The sequence below is a fragment of the Synchiropus splendidus genome, chromosome 1 (genome assembly GCF_027744825.2).
Source record: "Synchiropus splendidus isolate RoL2022-P1 chromosome 1, RoL_Sspl_1.0, whole genome shotgun sequence".
Lineage (NCBI taxonomy): Eukaryota > Metazoa > Chordata > Actinopteri > Syngnathiformes > Callionymidae > Synchiropus > Synchiropus splendidus.
The window spans coordinates 60,953,229-60,972,327 of NC_071334.1; the positions used below are offsets into that span (position 1 = coordinate 60,953,229).

Here is a 19,099-nt window from a genome sequence, read left to right on the forward strand (position 1 = left end):
TTCATATTCTCCCACATCTTCAGAGTTAGATTAGATTGTGTTAGATTACCACCTATGCTAGCAAGATGATGAGTTGCCTTATACGGTGGATGAAAGAACCTTCCATTTCCAGGATACGCAATCAGTTCGCTACCATACTACAGCAGAATGAGAGATTTAATTTGGACAACTGCCCCCCTTTTACTGCAAATGCAATATCCCCAAGCAACAGACACTACTTTGCTCAGCATGTTTGGGCCATCGGTGACCTACCAGGCATAGTAAGCACTGTAAGGTATAAGAAGCAACCCAAAGTTAACAGAAAGGAAAAAATCACAGTTAAAACAGAGACTCTTTCCATCCCTGCGCATCCTAATTGAAAGAGACCAAGCCCAACAACAAACAGTTGTGTTGGCATGCATGAATGGGGCCTAGCTCTAGTGCCTAGTGAATTTCTGAGTCACATCAAGTTTATCACAGGAAACTTGTGTCTCTTCCCTGCCAACGTACTTGATGCCAGATCAAAGAATGAAGTGACAACTGGCACTACAGGGGGCATGAAAAGCCTGGACGGAGAGACGATTTAAGTGCTTTGTGTGGTAAGCCAGCTTGAGGCATAAAAAAAGACCCCTACATCGCCGGGGTAAGTGACTCGGCCTGTTTCCTGGAATTTTGTGACTTCATTTAATAATTCATTATCTTATCAGTCACATGTCAGAAAGGCTTTTAGCCTTGCGGGCAAGCTGAATTTGCTTTCTAACAATTATTTATACCGTGTTTGGGCATTACCAAGATTACAGTGTGCTGGAAAGTTACCACTTTCTCCAGCTGCTAAATACATTAACCATGAAGTATAAAAAAGGGAAAGAATAATAGGGTGCAAAAATAAAATGTAACAAGAGCACTCACTCTCTGTGATACACATTTTCTCGTTCCTTCTGCCACACGTAGGTCATGTTCGGAGGATCAGCGACTGCCTGGCACTGGAGCTGGGCATCCTGCGATATGTTGAGGGAGGTGTTCCTGGGAGGGATGAGGATGACTGGTGGTCCTGGAGAACAAGAAGCCAAAAAAATAGTGAAGACATGTGGGATAGTTTGTTTCGTTTCCTTTTTTAATTAGTTTGGAAGCATTGTTCATGTTAAATGTCAAATCTCTACCAATCTTCAAATGGATATTCTGCTTAAATAAAAGTTCCATAAACTCCTCTATTTGCATTTTAATAATTTGGTATTCAGAGCTAATACCAAAACACCCAACAACAACAACACATGAGCTGGATTACGGATGTTTTCAATTATAGTTATCTCCTTTAAGAAAGACTGCATTTGCAGACACTTGCAGTCAAATTAAAGCTCAGACTTTTTAACAAAACTCTTTCCAAGATGATGGAAGTTGGGCATGTGGCGGCAGTCAGAGTAACTGGTCGACATTAAACTGTGCTTCGAGAGAGCTAGACGACGCTGGGAAGCACACAATTCATACACTGCCGTATAAATGAACTGCCTATAGAGTCATATGTTTTCTCTTGAATTTAAAGCTACAAGGGTCAATGCCTAAAAGAAGAAAAAAGCTTTTGGCCTCTTAAAAACTGTGCTTTTGGTGAGTTTTTCTTTTGAGCATTTGAGCTCAAGAAAGGTTTTTGATATATTTTTTTGTGTGTTTTGCAAAACAAAAATAATTCTTGGTAATTTAGGTAATATTTGCAAGCACGCCTGAAAAACTAAGTGCTCAAAAATTAATTTCCCCTCCACGTGTTCCCTACCCCGACTCGGAAAAGAGAAAAATTGAGCACGTTTACATGACGGCTCATAAAACCGAATATTTACCTGACTAAGTTTGGACTTTTAAAATGCATATGAACAGCCTAGTTCAACTACTCAAGAGAAATTTGAATTTCTCCCAGTCGGACTACACGACGTGGATAATACGGTTAATAGCTGTACTAAGCTAGCATTTAGCTGGACAATGACCGGACTGGGTGAAGCTTCAGCTATTCAGAGGAAGTAAACAAACTGGTACTAATCACGCTGTCATAACCTTCTATACAACAGAGAAGTCGTGCGCGTATGTGAGATGTGCAGTATGTGTGTTCCTCCGTCTCAGTCGATGTATGCTGTGAACTCATACTGGAGCAAACCTGATATCTGCAGTGTTTTGGGTTTGCCGATGTCAGCAACATTCTCACAGGTCATTTTTAATCGTGAATATTGAATTTTATTCAGAAACTTGCTAGTTTAATCCAGTGATTTGCCAAAGGAAGCGTGTTGATGATGATGACAGCTCCATGACAGGGACAGTTTTGAGCCATCACTTCAAATCGCTGATTCTGGACTTCTAGAGTTAAGCTTGTTTAGCAGTCAGCACGATCACTGTCTTCAGAGTTCAGTCGGCTGCTCGCTACCTGTCAACTTTTATTGTTCTTTCTCTGCGGTCATAGGAACCGGAACGACTGAAGAGCTCACAGCGCCACCCCTTGTCACAGAGGTGAACTACTCTTAGTTTGATTTTGCTGTCATTCTAACAATCTATACTCATCAAAATGATTCCATATCTCTTAGTTTTCCAGCAGAGGTGAAAACACACAGCACCAGGATATCCATCACAGCTGCATTCCATGCTATATGAAAGCTAATAAAGGTCAGTTGACATGCCATACGTCTTAAATAACCACATTCTCTCCCCAGTGGTCATTACTGATCTGGTTTATAACCCTAAATTGACCACAGATAGTTTAGAGATTACTAAAGGCTTTTAGACGGACTTCATCCTGGCAGCTATTAAGCAGGAGTAATCCATCCACGTGGCATGAATTCTCAAAATGGAGCCAAAGTGCAGATAATGTGCCTAAAGAGCTTTGGTGATGATCATTATTAAAATATTTAAAATGTAACCAATGAGTTGGAATTATTACTCATGAGTATGATGTAAAAAAGACTTTATCCTGTGCTGTCGCGGGGATGCAAGAGTGTGGAGAAGGTTGAGGATAAAAAAAAATATCTAAATTCTGTTTCTGTGTAGCTGTAATTCAACATACTATTTTAAATACATAGATGAGTGTTATGAAATGGATGTTCTTGTTTGTTCAGTAGGAGCACATGAAGTGAGCATCATCTTCTCTCAGCGAATATAATGAACGCACGACTCTTGAGTCTTGCTCACAGCCGCAATCGTTGAATACAGTTGCAGGCAGCACATAGAATTCATTAGTTGGGTCTCTGAAGTGCTCCGTTTCTGGAGTTGTTTGTTCGCCTTCCTCAGGCAAAAATAGAACCAGTCTGACCACATTTCAGGTAATTTGTTTGTTATGATTTCAGCAGAAAAGGTGTCGACAGACAACAACAGTCTGTGATCAATAATGTGAAAATAGCCGGACATAAGTGAAAATTCAAGTTTTAAGTACAGTACTCTTTGGCTCCCATTGACTCTGGATCAAGACATTCATCACTCAAGGAACCAAAATGTCTCTGCAGCGAGCATGTTGACAGACTTCATCAGGACAGTTGATGGAGAAGTTCTGGTGTGCTCTCAATGAGGCAATGATGGCAGCTCAGCATTGAGACGTGCATGAGATGAATACGACTCTATGAGTCAGTGATTCATTTACAGTAGTTCAATCAAAAATCTTGAGAATGAAAAACTCGATTGGACGACCAGTGGACGATTTAAATCATGCAATAACTGATCAGCTCATTGTGGTGGGTCAGTAACACACTATTTTACATGTTCGTCTCCTGTACTTATTTACCTTGGAAAACTGTGATGATTTATTTTCAGGAAAGTAAATCCCCAAACCTAAAGTCAATTGCGATAAAGGGGTGGCTTCTAAATTACTGATAAATTTGTGTCCCACGGTTTGATGTCAAACTTATCTACATGAGGACAGAGCCGAGTCTGCTCTCGTAAGAGATATGTTTTTCCACTCTTATCAGATGATGTAAGATGGTGAAACAAAAAAGGGGGATGACAGTGGTTTCCAGCAGGTCAGACACAAAGACATCAGAGGGGATTTAAGAAAATGGAAAGGCACGCCAGCACACATGCACTCGCACTGACACTAACCTTTGATCTTCACTTTTGTAACGGCAGTCGTGCTTCCCTCCGAGTTGGAAGCTTGGCAGCTATACTGTCCTGCCGACTGCATGTTCACGGCTTTAAGAAGTAACACACCGTTCTGGAAAACCACCAAAAGGAGCCAGTGTTAACATCATGCAACACGTGATTTAAAATATTTATTTCCACACAAAATAGTAAAATATTCAGCACAAAACCAATGGCATTAAGCCAAAATAATTTGCATATATATTATAATTTCACTTTGTACATCTGAAGGCAAAAAAACAATAAAGAGCACACACAATGAGAAACTTACAATGATAGTTTGAAAGAGAAAAAGAATTTCATGATCATGAGTGACATTAGAAATAGCTTATTTAAGTTTCAATTCCATATAAATAAATAGGTAAAATTAACATACAAATCTGATGATGAATACATTTATTCGGAAAACAGTTCAAATTTCACAACAGAGGCTGTTAGACCTTTTTACACTAGGACCACGTGAGGGTGGGATGCATTAGATTTTGCGGCTGCATTAAGAAAGAATTTTGGGGGTTTGATAGTATAATCAGTTGACTATTGTCCTCGCAGAGATATAAGTTGGTTCTACAGGTAATCCGCAAACTGGTCGCTCAATGCTTCAATGTGAAGACTGCAAACACATTTTGACAATACATTTTTTTTTGCAGACCAACCTCAGGGCGACTGTCGATGATGCTGCCATCCTTGCTCCAGCTGATTGTAGGTGGAGGGTTGCCAGTTGCTTCACACTCTAGAGACAGGTCACTTCCAACAACACCCTCAATGGCAGGGGGTGGAGCTTTAGAAAAAGTGGGTGGGGCTGTAGAATAAAAAATAAATGGGTAAAAGAAATATTGAAAATGCAACAAAAGAAATAAAGCCTTCATTTGTAGCAACTCGCACACACATGTCCCATCATACGTTTGAATTATACTTGAGAGATTCTTTGACCTGATGGTGGCGAACACTCTCCACTACTCTGTCTCACCTCACTTTGATATGCTCCCAATTTGTCAGGAGAATCAGTGCAATGTTTTTCTTTCCACATGCAGAGGGAACTTCAAAGCAAACGAATAATAATGATGCAGATTTCATTTTTAGATCTATTATTCAAAACACCAATACAAAACAGTGGAGTTGAAAAGTTTCGTTTGGCTGCTCCTCTGCACCTTTTTAAACTTACGAGGATCTTGGCGCAGGAGAGGCAAAAATAGTAGAGACAAATGAGGACTGCTCAGAATAAGGATATAATGGACTCAAGGGGAGTGTTTTTAAACCTTTAGAAAACTTCTGTATAATAATGCAAAAATGTACTTCAGACAGCAAAGAGTTCCCTTGTCACTGGAGCACTTCCACCCTCATGTGTACAGACTCAACCTAAATGTGATCTGATGTCAAACATTAGAATGAGATTAAGTCAATATAAAACCTCTTTATCAACTTGATTTGCTATTTTTTGTTATTATTGTTTTTTAATCGAGTCCCACTTCTCATGAAAATCCAGGTGACAAAATGTCAACGTGGGAAATGAAATGAGCATGTCCTTAGTGAAATTCCACCATGACGTATTCAGTGGACGAGTTAAGTGTCTTCCTCAATTTAAACCATTTTAAACAAAAGTCCAGTTTTTATATTCAGTGATTGAGAGAAAAAAAAGAGACTAATACCGGTTGTTCATACAAATTTCTTCTCTTCTGCCATCTGGTCACATGCTTTTTGGTCGCAAACAGCTCATGTGCACAGAGCAAAATTTGTCTGCTGTGCACTAGACTATAAATAAAACAGTTCTTTCCCGTGGAAAACATGAGGGTGACAATGGACACACACACACACACAGGCTAGCTGCGCTCTTTGCTGGGTCAGTTCACTGACAAAAGGCTTTCCCCAGCATCTTACCCCAAAGCTAACCATCCAAAACAAATGTCCAAACTTCAACACTGATTGTAACTAAAGTAAAACCCAATTATAATAGCCTAATTATTTTGAAGTTTTAACTCTCAAAATGAGGATTAGTGCAGTGAGGACCAGCCAAACATTGCAAAAATCATCCACAAATCCAAAACACAAGAATTAACTGGTCAGGTCACCGTGCTGCTTTCATACATTACTTGGTCCACCACCCAATAAAACCGCAGTTCAACATTCCATTTTCAATGCAAAACTAAATGAGACATTTGCAGGGCGGCATATTTGCCCTACACCTCTCCATTTTGCCTCACTGACAATTATCGAGTGTAACTCAAAGCAGAAGTGGCCCTGCGCTCAAGGCTGTCAGGCTTTGTCACCCAGCAGCATCAGACTCACCACTCTAGTTTCAACACTATTTATTTTGGCCACAAGGTTATCCACTGCTTGATATTTGGTGTGAATAAAGGCTCCAAGTCCCACCCACTCTGCAACTCCAAACATAATTCTGTTTCCAAAGAAGCAAACCCATGTTTTCAGTGCCACATCCTGCAGTGAAACACTATCACGTCTTCAGTTTTCATGCCAATTATTGAGGAACAAGCCCCATGTGGCCATTGAGCTGCCTGGAAAACAGGTAGAAAGTGGTTTTGAAAGGCGAGTGACAAAAACATCAATCTATATCAGCAAGCATGAAAGCCTCCAGCTAGACTATTATATCTGCTTTTTCTCTCAACACCCAGTGCCTTCATTCATCCATTGCCATCCACTCAACACTAACAATTAAGGCACTATTCTGGCAACCAGTGTTGAGGCTGTCAGTTTATCACAGAGTGGAAGAGAGACGCTCAAAATGAGTTTTGTTTGGACTAATGAGCTCTGCTTTTATTACATTATATCTGACATTTTCTATATTTTTCCACTTGCATATTGTGTCTCAGCCTCCAGATTGTTGCCTCTTTTAACTGAAAGTGCTGCAGAGAGGGAAAGAATAACAAACAAGACCAATATAGAATACATCATATATTCATAAATAAATGGCCTTCTGTTGACATTATGAGCCTATTATCGAATGAAATCATCATTATATCGAATCAACATTATTTGAAAAGCAGCAAGTCTGAAATACAAAAAAATAGTGAAATATTCAGTCATCTCAACATATCTTTGAAAAACGTATACAACTGTGTTCTCGACTATAGTTTCAAAGTTTAAACACATTGGATATTCAGCATCTGTCTGTATTCGGCCAAGCATTTAAAAAATTTTTGGGAATTCAGCCATTTTAATTTTGGTGCATCCCTAATATTAGCAATTTAAAAATGAATCTCTGTACAGGCACTACAGGCTGAGGAGCAACAAAACACAAATGTGAAGCTTCATTTTCAAACTTTTTCTTTTTTTTAATCCTAGTATTGGATTTCCTTTTCTTTTCTTTTCAGCAAACATGCTTTTGAAACAAAGAGCTCCCTCTGTTGGCTAATGACGCTGCATCACTATTTAATCTATGACAAATGCAAATTTTTTTAATTCATCATTGTATCTTTCTCTATAATTAATTTAAATGTATTTAGCTAATTCTCTTAAATGGGTCACAGGGACCGGTGGCTAAAATTAGGACTGGGTTTATAAAGAAATGCAAGATTAATGTGGCAACCGCATCTTCCACTTGAAAGTACTGTACATGTATTAACAACATGATTAACAGAGGCAGAAGATATTGTAGCTCTAAATATAATGGTGAGATGTGCACGCTCGTGTTATCTGAAGAGACACGTGAATATATTGGGGGCATTTCACTCTACACACTCTGTCTCGAGACAAAGTGCGTTCGGCTCAAAAGTCCGACATGTGAACAAAAGCAAGTCGGGTTTTGGCCGTGCGCTTGATACCATCTCGAGAGTTGCCCCTTGTGTCGGGAAGCTCTCCACGAGGGTTGAGCTTCTCACCTCAGGTGACTCAGCACTAGATGACGGAAACTACGTGAACAGCAGGACTCCACACAAACATGATAAATGCCTGGGCAGTAAAGCTTCCGATCGCTGTCTAGGCGGAGAACAACTCCCTGAACACTGTGGTGTGCAGCCACAGCAGCGAGAGACTGGTGCTGGAAAGAAGTGCAGCGCAGCAGTCCGGGACTCACAATGTGTGCAGGTGTTTGATAACTCACGTGTTTCCGCCTTTATTAGGCTGATAAACATCAGATATTATTGACAGACAGATTTACTTTAATGAATAATGCTGCGCTCAATAGTAACTGTTTTCACTGCTGTAATCTCACAGCTGCGGAGCAGTCTGCATGAACACTGCAAAGAGGAAAGACGTTGGTTTTTCCCAAGTTATTGAAGATTACCAGACTATTGATTGATCATTTCTGACGTCAGGATCTGTACTTCGCAGTTAAAAATCTTATTGATGGCCAGTAATCTCTCTCACTTAGTTCAACGTGTTGTGAGAGCAGCGTGGATAAATCAAGACGTCCATATTACGCATCTTGTTTGCACTATTTCCTAACGCCACATCCTGTTACAGCCGTGGTGCGGGTCTGTCATCAGTAAATAAATGAGTTGACGATGACTTGTAGTATTAAGAAGTGATAGAGAAATAAGGTGGTCAAGCTGATGGTCATAAATAGGTTCGGGCTCAAGACCCTAGAATTGATGATGACAGTCTTGAGACATGCTTCATCGTAGGTCACACACCAGCTATTTTGCTCAGAGCACCACCAGCTGAGAAATAGCCTGAGGCACAGTGGTGCGAGGCTGCACAGCGAATTGAACTCAGGCCACCTGAGACAGAGTCCAGTGTGAAAAGCCCCTTGGATGAATTAAAAAACAGAAACACAAACTCCGTGATGCTCACCAGTCACAGAGAGACGTATCCAAGTACTGTTTTGTGGCTCATCTGTGGACTTATCCAGCCGGAGGATCTGACATTGGTAGAGGCCCTGGTCCTCCAGCTGCAAGGCCTCCAACCTGAGATTGGCATTTTTCACCAGAGACACTCGGCCTGTCAGGGACAAAGAAGAGGCCAGTTTTTACAGTGACATATACAGAAGCTTTCGAAGCACAGGGCTTGCCAGGAGGGGAAAAAACATAATGCATCACAAACTCACTAATGAAACGTGAACACCATAGTTAGGAAACGTGATCTCCTGGTTGCCAGGTGACAGTTCCCCTGAGATATGACCCAGATCACCACGTCAACTGTTTATGCTTTCCACTCTGCAGCCCTGGGTTTTTCACAGTTCAAATGTTTCGTACACACTGCCAGGAAGCCAATTGTACAGTGACCCCACAATAGGTCGCAGTTTGGCTGAAAAGGAACACAGTCTATGTAATAACTGCATAATGACATTTGTATAGATTTATAATCTCCAGAGAGGTCTCAATTATCGACAACAGGTTTAAACATGGACAAAAGTCAGAATACGTTGGTAATGATTAACTTAAGTGCCGACCATTGTGACCATTCCAAAAGTTCAGGATGTGAAGGTAAACATGTTGGCAGTGACAACACGCCTTATTTGCTTTTCCAAGCCGGCAACAGGGAATTCATCCACAGGGAGGAACGGGTGTGAAAAAATACATCAACACACACACACAGGATTAGAACATTTTCCCAATCCTACCCCTTGACCCCTGGCATTTTTCCCTCTCCCCTGTTTACCAGCTCAGCGTGAGTTAGGTCAAGCCACCACCTCAGAGGAAGAGCGTCACTGCAGTTGGAAACGTGACCGGGACCTTTCTGATAAAGCAGAAAGGGGAGGGTGTGTAGTGGCGCCTGACCTGATAGCACAACGACAGTGATTTGAAAAATGCACGGCTGCAACGGATTCGAATGTGAAGTCAATTGGCTGTGAGTAAAGATAAGAGGTCGACATGAGAAGGGCAGAAACCAAAGGGAAATGCGGTTCTTCACTCACAGTGTCCTTCAAAATGTAGAAACACAATAAGCAGTGAAAAAAAAATAAGTAAATTAAGATTTGCATTTCACATATAGCTAGACAACCTCTGTGATGACCTCGGTTTTTCAATTGACTCCTTAAAACGCAAGCTCCTGTTACACAAATACCCCCAAGGCACAGAGTTTGAGTCACAGAGCGGGTTGGGCATTTACTTCCATGACTGTGACAAAGAGCACTATCATCCAGTAGAAGTCAGGTGACGTTGGAGACGGCAGATATTTTCCACCAGGAAACAGAATATTTATGTGAGTTTACAGCTCATAAATAAACCATCATCTGTCTTTTTCCTTTTCCTTGAGAGTCTGAAGGAGATATGATGAGCTTGGAGAAAAAAAAATACAGCCAGAATCGACAAATGCTGTCAGTGCTGCATTTCCTTGTTTGCTGAGCATCGAGTGCAATATTAATAGTGATAAGAAGCGCAGGAGTGATTGAAAAGCTCATTGGATTGTTTTGCTTTTTGGGCTGAGAGGACTCAGCTTCAATAGCAAATTTTACGTCCATTTAATGGTTTGCAACAGTCTTATTTTGGACTTCCATAGGTGCAATTTGCAGGTGCTCCCGCTTCAACCGATTAAAGGCTTGATCTACTGCGCTTCTCCTTATAAGGTGATCTCATTAAAACCAGCAGGCTCCGACTAGAACCGTGTAAGACAGCCATTTGGTTAACCGGAGGGGGTCACACACATAATGATAACAAGGCTTTTTTTGCCCCGACTTTGCTCCTTCCAGACCAAGGATCATCCAGCTAATGGAACTATTAAAAGATTCAACTATAACTGAATCCTTGTCTGTGGGGTGTGTTAATACAGTTGGCTTGGAAAATGGATGGGGCTGACAATCCTAGATGTTTAACATGTTTAATATTTACAACCAAAAATCTTAGTGTGGTGACAGCCCATTGCTCCAGACTTGAAGTGTAACGTGGAATGGAATGTAGCCAGTCCAGAGGCAGACTGATAAAGAAACTAAGTTTTGACATTTATTGAATTGATGGAAATAAACATTATAGTTTTCCGTCATGACAATCTCACTCCAATCTGAAGCTGTCCTCACCCGGTCTGCACAAACTCTAGTTCCGTGAGCAGCATACGCGTATCTGTCATTTAGTTATTTAGTTATAGTTTCCTTTGAGACAAAAAAAAAAAAGTAAATAAAATCATCATGATTTCTGACTTGGAGGATGAGCTTCTCACTCACTGCTGTGACAGAATCTTGCCATGCGTGGTGTGCTGCATAGAGGCATTTATTATTAAGATCTATTTTTTTGTTTTTATGTGCGGTCTGTAACAGATTTACTTAAAATTAGAAAAAAAATCCCCATTAGTGTGGCCCCCATAAGGAGCAGAACCAGAAGTTAACTGATACAATAGTTACAAAACAGTCAAATAACAAGTAACGTTTGAAATGTCTGTAATGCATCTGTAATGTATCAGAGAATGGAAATAAACATTTATTCATTTTAAGATTTGGCCATTTCACCAACAGGTGGCTGTTATAATGTAGTTCACAGTGCTGTTATTGGGTGTCAATTTGTTTGGGGGCGGGGGGTTTCCATTGTTTTTGTTTTGTCATTTCATTATCCATGAATATATGGTACAGTAACAATTTCAAAATTCAGATAAAGAATGAATAAATTGTGTATCATGGCAACAATAATAAGAAGCATTATCTAAAAAATAATATTTTGAGATCATAAATACAAATATCGAAAAACTAGATAGGAATTTAAACAATAATCATGATGTGTAATAATATGCATAAATCTATAAAAATGTGTTCTCAGCTGAGTGCAGAAGGATTTGACAGAAAGCCCATAACTAACCCAGTCTAACACCTCTGGGATGAGCGAGGACACTCTAATCTAAGTCTTATCAGCAGGCATTAGAGGTCGACCTCACCGGTTGCACTCGCAGCTGATTGGTAGCAAGGCAACCCCTGCAGCAAGGTTCTGACAGCGTGAGGCATGTCTGGGGAGCCGCAGAGAGCACGACAGCAGCCTATATCGTCTTAATAAAATTATTTTAAAAAACAATAGTCTGAGAACATACATTTTCTTCACTTGGAAAGGATGCATCAGGATTCACATGAACTTGAAAAAGCAACTCTTGACTCAGTTGATGATTTTCATAAGTTGCACAGCTCTGCTGCTCTTGTTTTCAAGCCAGTCAATCCTCCTCTTCTCGGACCACACACCAACACCTTTCTTGCTACGTGACTATATTTGATACACCCACTGTTGCTGGACACTCTTCACATGTGTAACAGCATGTATGCACAAACAAAGAGCCCAAGTGACAAAAACAAAGTGCTTCCAATAAAGCACAAAATGTCGTTCCATTCATCCAAGAGGACGGTGACCACATTAAAACAAAGCTTTGCCAGAGAACTTCAGTGTTTATCAAGCTATTTGTGCGTTACTGAGAGAAAACACTGAAAATTATGGGAATTTATAAAGTTTATACATTATTTAATTTCACCACTGAATTACTGAAAGTCACCAACCAGACTGTATTGTTTTTTGACTGATTTAAAGGGTTTGATTCTGTTATATTTTCATAAGATTAAAAGTAATGACATTTATTAATAAGACGCATAACACTTATTAATAGTAAATTGTGAAAAATGAAACCTGTTATTTTATCTATTTTGTAAATGCTATGTATACATAGCCTGAACTAAGATGCAATGATCCACTTCCACTGCACATAAGTTTAAGGATCACAGTGTTGCACTTAAATAAGCTTACAACGATGCACCGCTGGGATCTGATAACAATTTGAAAAACCCAGAAAAAGAATAGGCAGTGAGCACAGACAAAGAAATTCATAAAGAAAGAAATTCAAAAAGTAAATCCCAAGACAGTATGTGAGTAAATTCACTCCAGTGCTTTCACAAAGACGATAGCCCGAAGACATCCATTAAGGATTCTGATACAACCTCAACGGTTCAAATACTAACAAAGAAATGAAACCAATTTTAGCCTCTGGTTGTAATTGATATGCTTCAGCTGCTCTCATTTGGCCAAATTACTAAGTACAGCGGATGCATTCAAAATGGCTTTTTTATCAGTACTCAGGAAAAGGAGCAACACAGAAAATTCGACGTACATTGATAATATTATTTAGCTACAACATAGTTAAATATGTTGAAAAAACCCTTTGCGTGAAAATGCTTAGGTTTGTAACATGCTTTTCCATTTCAGAGGTGAAACAATCGAGGGAGTTCACTCCTTTGAATCAAAACAAGGAAACGCTTAACAGGTGGAATTCGGGATGTTTACGCTACGCAGTTAGAAACTTGAGAGTAGCAGTGGCCTGAGGAGGTGAAATTTGAACCAGTGGCCCTCAGTGTGAGTCCCATAGTACACCTGTTACTCCCACAACAGGTAAGCACCTGTGAGAAAGGCTAAGCTCAGCAACAGACCATACAAAGAATCCTTTTTCTTACAGCCTTTTAAATGGCAGAAGAGCAGTAGTTTCTGTTTGTTACTCGAGATGGGGACTTTCTGAGTCATGCAACGGTAGAAGGAGGCGCACAAAAACTAGTCAATTCACCGTGCAGCTATTTTTCTCACCCTCAATATATCACCTTGTGTATCATGAAACCAACAACGAGAGTAATAAAACATCAATGTCTGCAGCAAATAAGGCCTCAGTCCTGGCACAGGGTGATTTGTCGGCCAAGGTTCACGCTGACTTTATTGCTATGCAAATGACTATATTGAATTTCCCTGTCTGGTCAGGGAGTGGCATCTCAAACACACACACACACACACACACACTGTATTCACTTGAACTAGAAGCAGGACCTTGAACAAACAAATGACCCAAGCGCTGATTTTGACTGAACATTAGGGCCACGGTTCAATCTGTGATTTGTTTTTTGAGCTGATGTCAAAATCATTTGTATTTATAGATTCTTTTGTATTTGAGAAAAAGGAGATCACCTTCATGCAATACATAAATAAATGCAACCTCAACAGCTACAAAGCCTTTTGTTGTTTGAAAGAAAAAAAAAAGATATTATTTTTATATTCTTTTTTCACGTTTTGATTGGCAGAAATGACGCAGCGTCATATCCGTTTCTAGGTTAACAGATGAAGAAATGAGCACATCTCTTCAGAAATATGCTTCACATAGCAGCCAATCACATACACAGGTTTATTGTTTCAGGCAAATGTAGAGCAAGGACATATTCCTGGAGACACTAGATCATTTAGTGTGTATGCTGCTGATTATCGCTCCACTGACATAAAAGTGTCATGCATGTAACACACACAATTGTGATGCATCAGGCAATTTAAAATAGATAAGTCCCATTATTCATTCAATCACATCTAGAATGCAACCAGGGAATTCAGAGGGTGGAAGGCAGCTGCCATTCCCAACAGAGGTGAATAGACAAAGGTGTGTTTTGTCAGAACCACCACAGATCAAGAGGAAATAGATGACGTTATTTTATTCACTTGTGAGGGTTGTGACAGTGGCGGAGCAGCAACCGCCCTATGCAAAAAAAAAAAAAAAAAGCCAATAAAGCAATAAAGATGATGACTGAATGTTGACGATAAAAACGTTAATCATGAGCAGTAAATCTCTCTCTCAATTAGCAGGCGCTCATCTCTTCATATGTCCAATCAGAATGCACGACTTGAGTTCCAGGCTCTCATTTAAGCCATGGCAGTGCACCACTCTCGTGACCATGTCGCGTAAATCCTGCCATAGTCGCAAAGACTTCCATAGTTTCAGAAACAACACAGCTGACATCGTGGGAATACATTAAGTTAAAGAAGTATTACAAACATACTCCACGACTTCACAAAATACATTTGATTATAGCTGTAATGTGAGCCACTGGATGTAGCCACAAGAACTATCAACACAAAGAAACACAAAAATAACATTCAGGTTTAAGACCAACTGGATTGAGGACAAAGCTTTGGCTCACATATTGAAGAACTCTTCTGAGTTGACACTATATTTGTCCAAACAACAAGCACACTAAAAACCTTTAAATAAATATTTAAACCTGTTTCACTGTAAAGTCAATCAATAATACGTTTCATATTGAGCTGTTTTTTTAAGTCAATGAAAAAAAATTAAATAACAATTTAAAATAGCATTAAGATGCTGCTCACTTGAGGTGGTTAAGAATGTAAGCCCAAATATTTTATTAATATTGGGTTTGTGATCTGCACATAAATCCTTATTGCTGATTTATCTCTCAAATAGACAACATGTGTAGGCAGAATGTCAATGGATCAAAAGCACCGGTACCTGACACAATTCAACCCCCAAACATCTTGAATCTCAAGCTTCTGATGGCTGAGACAACATTTCATAATGCATCTGTTGTGACACATGCAAGGAAGGTGACTGACAGCCATCCCACTTCTCTCATGGTGATTTGACCTGCCTCAAAGGAGAACCCCGATCTTCATTGTCATAAGTGTTGACGTTGCCTCCAAGTAAACTAAGTAAAAAGCATGGTTCGCTTAAAAAAAGTGAGATAAATAACAATAAAGAAAAGCAAGTACTGTACATGTAGATTCTGAATGTGTGTTTTTTTTCTGCAACAGTGTTGAGTGAAAACTCTCCAGAAGGTTGGAGGGTTGGATTACACTACACCCAAAGAAAAGGAGGCTGAATCATTGAGAGATCTAAGCCACTCTACTGTCTACCACGATCCCATTATGGAGGGGAGAGCAACAGGAGGTACACAAAAGTAGCCTTGGTCGATTGAGGTCGCTTCTTTTCTTGCTCATTCAAAATGCTTTTAGTGCTGCAGGGCAAAACGTGAACAATGGGCGATGTGGATTCAGATTGCAGGCTACCATTGAAGTAAAACGAACAAAAGGCCATGAAGGTGTGGTGCTGACCAGACCAGCGAGGAACCACTTGAAAGCTGTAGATTCTTTTCATGACCCAGGGTGGTTGGGGAGGGAAAGGCGCACAGCTATTTTGATATGCCAAAAGAGGTGTGGCAAGAGTTAAATGATGATTGCTAATATTCTATAATGCCAGCCATTCATCGAACATAAACCTGTCGAAAGGTAAACAACACTGATGAAGAGCACAATAGCAGCATAATAGGTGGCCTTGAACAAGCATGAAACCCACAATAACATCATTGAAGACATAACTGTTGGCTGTCAAACAATAACACAACGTTAACACAGCTTATTGAGAAATGTAAACTTTTTTCAATAATAACACATTTTCACAAAAAAGATGAAACAGCAATGACAGGTTATTGAACCTGACTATGGAAAATCATGAAGCTTTAGAACACATTACTATTTGGACATGTTCTTATTGTTTTCATCTCTTTCTGATTCATATCGCAGACTGTACTTAAGCTTCATAATAAAGAATGATAGTAATCTTTCTTTTTGTGTTCACATTTTGGGGCACATTTATTTGGTAGGGAATTGAGTTCAACAATGAGAAGAAAAACCTTGATGCTCTATGAGTGTCAATAAAGGTTTGAAGTGACGTGTGATGTGAGCCATTAGATCCATTAGCTTTGTGGGTCACATAAGAAACACGCTATCTTTCTGGTGTGAATGTGTGCAGCTGAGTTAGAGGCACTTCACCTTAAAGAACAAGTCAAAAGTTTTGCTTTGTTCAGCTTGTTTGCTCCAGCAGTGAATGTGTTTGGGAGGACGACATGGGCAAGTGACGGGTATCAGTGTGTGTCAGCATGGAACTATAGAGTATAGAATGTGACCGAGACGATCAACAAGATCTCTTCACTTTAGCAGGTCATCATTGCACACACCTATGATCAACTGAACCAGAGCAGTTGAAACAAGATAAGAATTACAGCTTGATTGCAGTCACGTCATGATACAAACAGGTTGCAAAGTAACAAGAATTACCGGAAACCAGGAAATGACTCATGCGAATCAATATAAAAGCAGTGCCAGTTATTGGACACAGACAAAATGGTGGTATGACAATAGTTTTTACCTTCATATTTGGGATGGACACGGGGAGCGTGGGAGCCAAACTTCATAAGCACAGGGTTGTCAAGTCCCTCTCTGACCCACTCCACCACATGCTTCAACTCTGGAGCACGAAGACTGCACTCCAACTGTACTGCGTCTCCAATAGTTCCACGGACCTCTGCTCCTTCTGAGATCACTGCTACTGTGAAATAAGTAAGGACAAGATTTAATCTAAAACGATGCAATCTGTCAAATTGGGATTGAATCAATGATATGAAAACTCACACAGGAGGCAGAAAGCAGCCAACAAAGTGACGGACTGGCGGTTTGATTCTGATGACCCCATCGCTGTCACTTATTCAACCTGCTGCATACTCCGTCTGTTGGCAAAGGAACAAACAATTGTCACAATCTCATCACTCACTCACTTGGCCGCGCACAGGAGGACAGCCATCTGTGACACATTTGCGAGCTTTAAGTGCAACAGCAGAGCAGCTCCTTCTGTCATAATTCTGAAGACACAGAGTGCAGTGCTCCGTTAAGATTTTTATAAAGCTTTCCAATACCTGGATTTAATCCCATGTCATTATATAAATGGGTATGGCTGCCTCAACCGCCAGAAAACACGGTGGACCCGGATCCATTTTGTGGAAGTAAATGTCATAAATGTCGTATAAATCTTGAAAGGAGTCACGTGCAGAGTGACATCCAAGTGTTTTATTTAAAGCACGTGAGGGAAGATTTTTGGCTCCAGCAGACCAGAGAGTCAGCACTCAAGGACAGCGATAAGCTGGTCAGAGTGAAGAGCAATTGAATGTCAAGACACAATAATGATGCCTTTCAATTTGCAACTCATAAAAAGTAGTGCGTAAATCCACACACTATGTCAGATTTGGGGGAATCACTTTCAGTCATGTGGTCGTCTTGTACTGTCGGTATTGCTAAAGAGGAAATGTCACGAAGAAGTTTATGCTGGGAGGGATTTTGAGTGAAGTTAGCCCCCCGGCACCAGTTTGATACAGTACCCCTGAGGCACATACAAATTTTTCCTAAAAACAACGATACATGGTAAAAAAAAAAAAAAAGAAAAGAAAACATAAAAGCTTAAAACTAACACTCAACACTAAAGTGGTGAGCACTTATTCACTTATGGTGAACACTTGTTAACAAATTAATTCCTTGCTTATTTACTGATAACAATGACAGCGAGAAGTACACTTCAGTGATTAATAAATGGCTAAAATTCACAATTGAATAAGTAGTTTATTTATGGTATTTCAATTTTAAGTGTAATCTTACTTCTTTAATTGCTATAATAAATATCTTATCAGTCAATTCATATTTTTCCAAAAGTAACAAAAGCTAAACAAAGGTCAACAAGACAAACTTAAAAAATGTTTAACATATTAATGGTTCATAGAAACATACACAATCCCACCCAACAAACAAGCTTTTTCATCATTCATTTGTGTACACCTTATTCATATCATTTTTTTAAACTGTAGACAAAGACAGCAAGTAAACTCCTGTAACAGAAACCCATCTCTGTTTTTCATTCTTTTTCTGTTACTGTGTGCAACAGCTCTCTCTCTGACTTCAAGCAGGATTAACTTTTTACAAAAACAACAATCAAACAAGAAAGTGTTGAAAGAAATATTCCAATAGCCATTGAACATTACTAATCTTTTTCTTTTTTCTCAAAACAACAATGAATGAGCCAGTCGGACATTAGAGGAGCGGCTCAGTGTCTCATGTAAAGAGCGGGACGGGAACATGCTCTTGTCTCTCACTGCCTCTACTCAGTTGAGAAAACAGACAGAATCAGAACCTTATTTTCTTCAATAGTTTATTCTTGTAAACAGTTCTTTAAAGTAAACACATACAGCCCTAAGAATTCAATGGAGATATTTGGTAGAAATCTAAATTAGGATGTAGGAACTTGCGCGATCAACAACCATCGTTTTTTACAGCAACAGTTTATCTATTAGAAACAAATATTCACACCTTGATTTTTCTAATCGTGTTGTATTTCGTTTGGTAAACGGCTACAGCGTCCCGTTGTGAATAAACATTTGGAAGGAGAATGTTTGGATGCATTTTCAGAGTGAGTTATTTCCATCATATTTCTTCTCAGTCTCTCACTCAACTGGGTAATGAGTGGCATCGGATCCGAAACCAGGCACCCGCCAAAAGGCTTTGAACTTCTCCTTCAAATTTCA

At 39.7% G+C, this 19,099-nt stretch overlaps 1 protein-coding gene across 4 annotated transcripts in view; it reads right to left on the reverse strand.

Annotated features, from left to right (window-relative positions):
• Positions 1 to 19,099, reverse strand: part of igsf9a (immunoglobulin superfamily, member 9a) — a 59,550-nt gene that overhangs the window by 35,712 nt on the left and 4,739 nt on the right. For 2 of the 4 annotated variants that reach the window (XM_053850405.1, XM_053850410.1), the window contains exons 2-7: positions 17,166 to 17,260; positions 16,903 to 17,079; positions 8,827 to 8,973; positions 4,734 to 4,879; positions 4,042 to 4,153; positions 889 to 1,030 (exon numbers count right to left, since the gene is read on the reverse strand). In XM_053850405.1, the coding sequence (XP_053706380.1) occupies positions 889 to 1,030; positions 4,042 to 4,153; positions 4,734 to 4,879; positions 8,827 to 8,973; positions 16,903 to 17,079; positions 17,166 to 17,226 (785 nt within the window). In that variant the 5' untranslated portion in view covers positions 17,227 to 17,260. Of the gene's footprint in view, positions 1 to 888; positions 1,031 to 4,041; positions 4,154 to 4,733; positions 4,880 to 8,826; positions 8,974 to 16,902; positions 17,083 to 17,165; positions 17,261 to 19,099 lie in introns of all 4 variants that reach the window. The other 2 variants (XM_053850387.1, XM_053850397.1) reach the window with 1 other exon arrangement.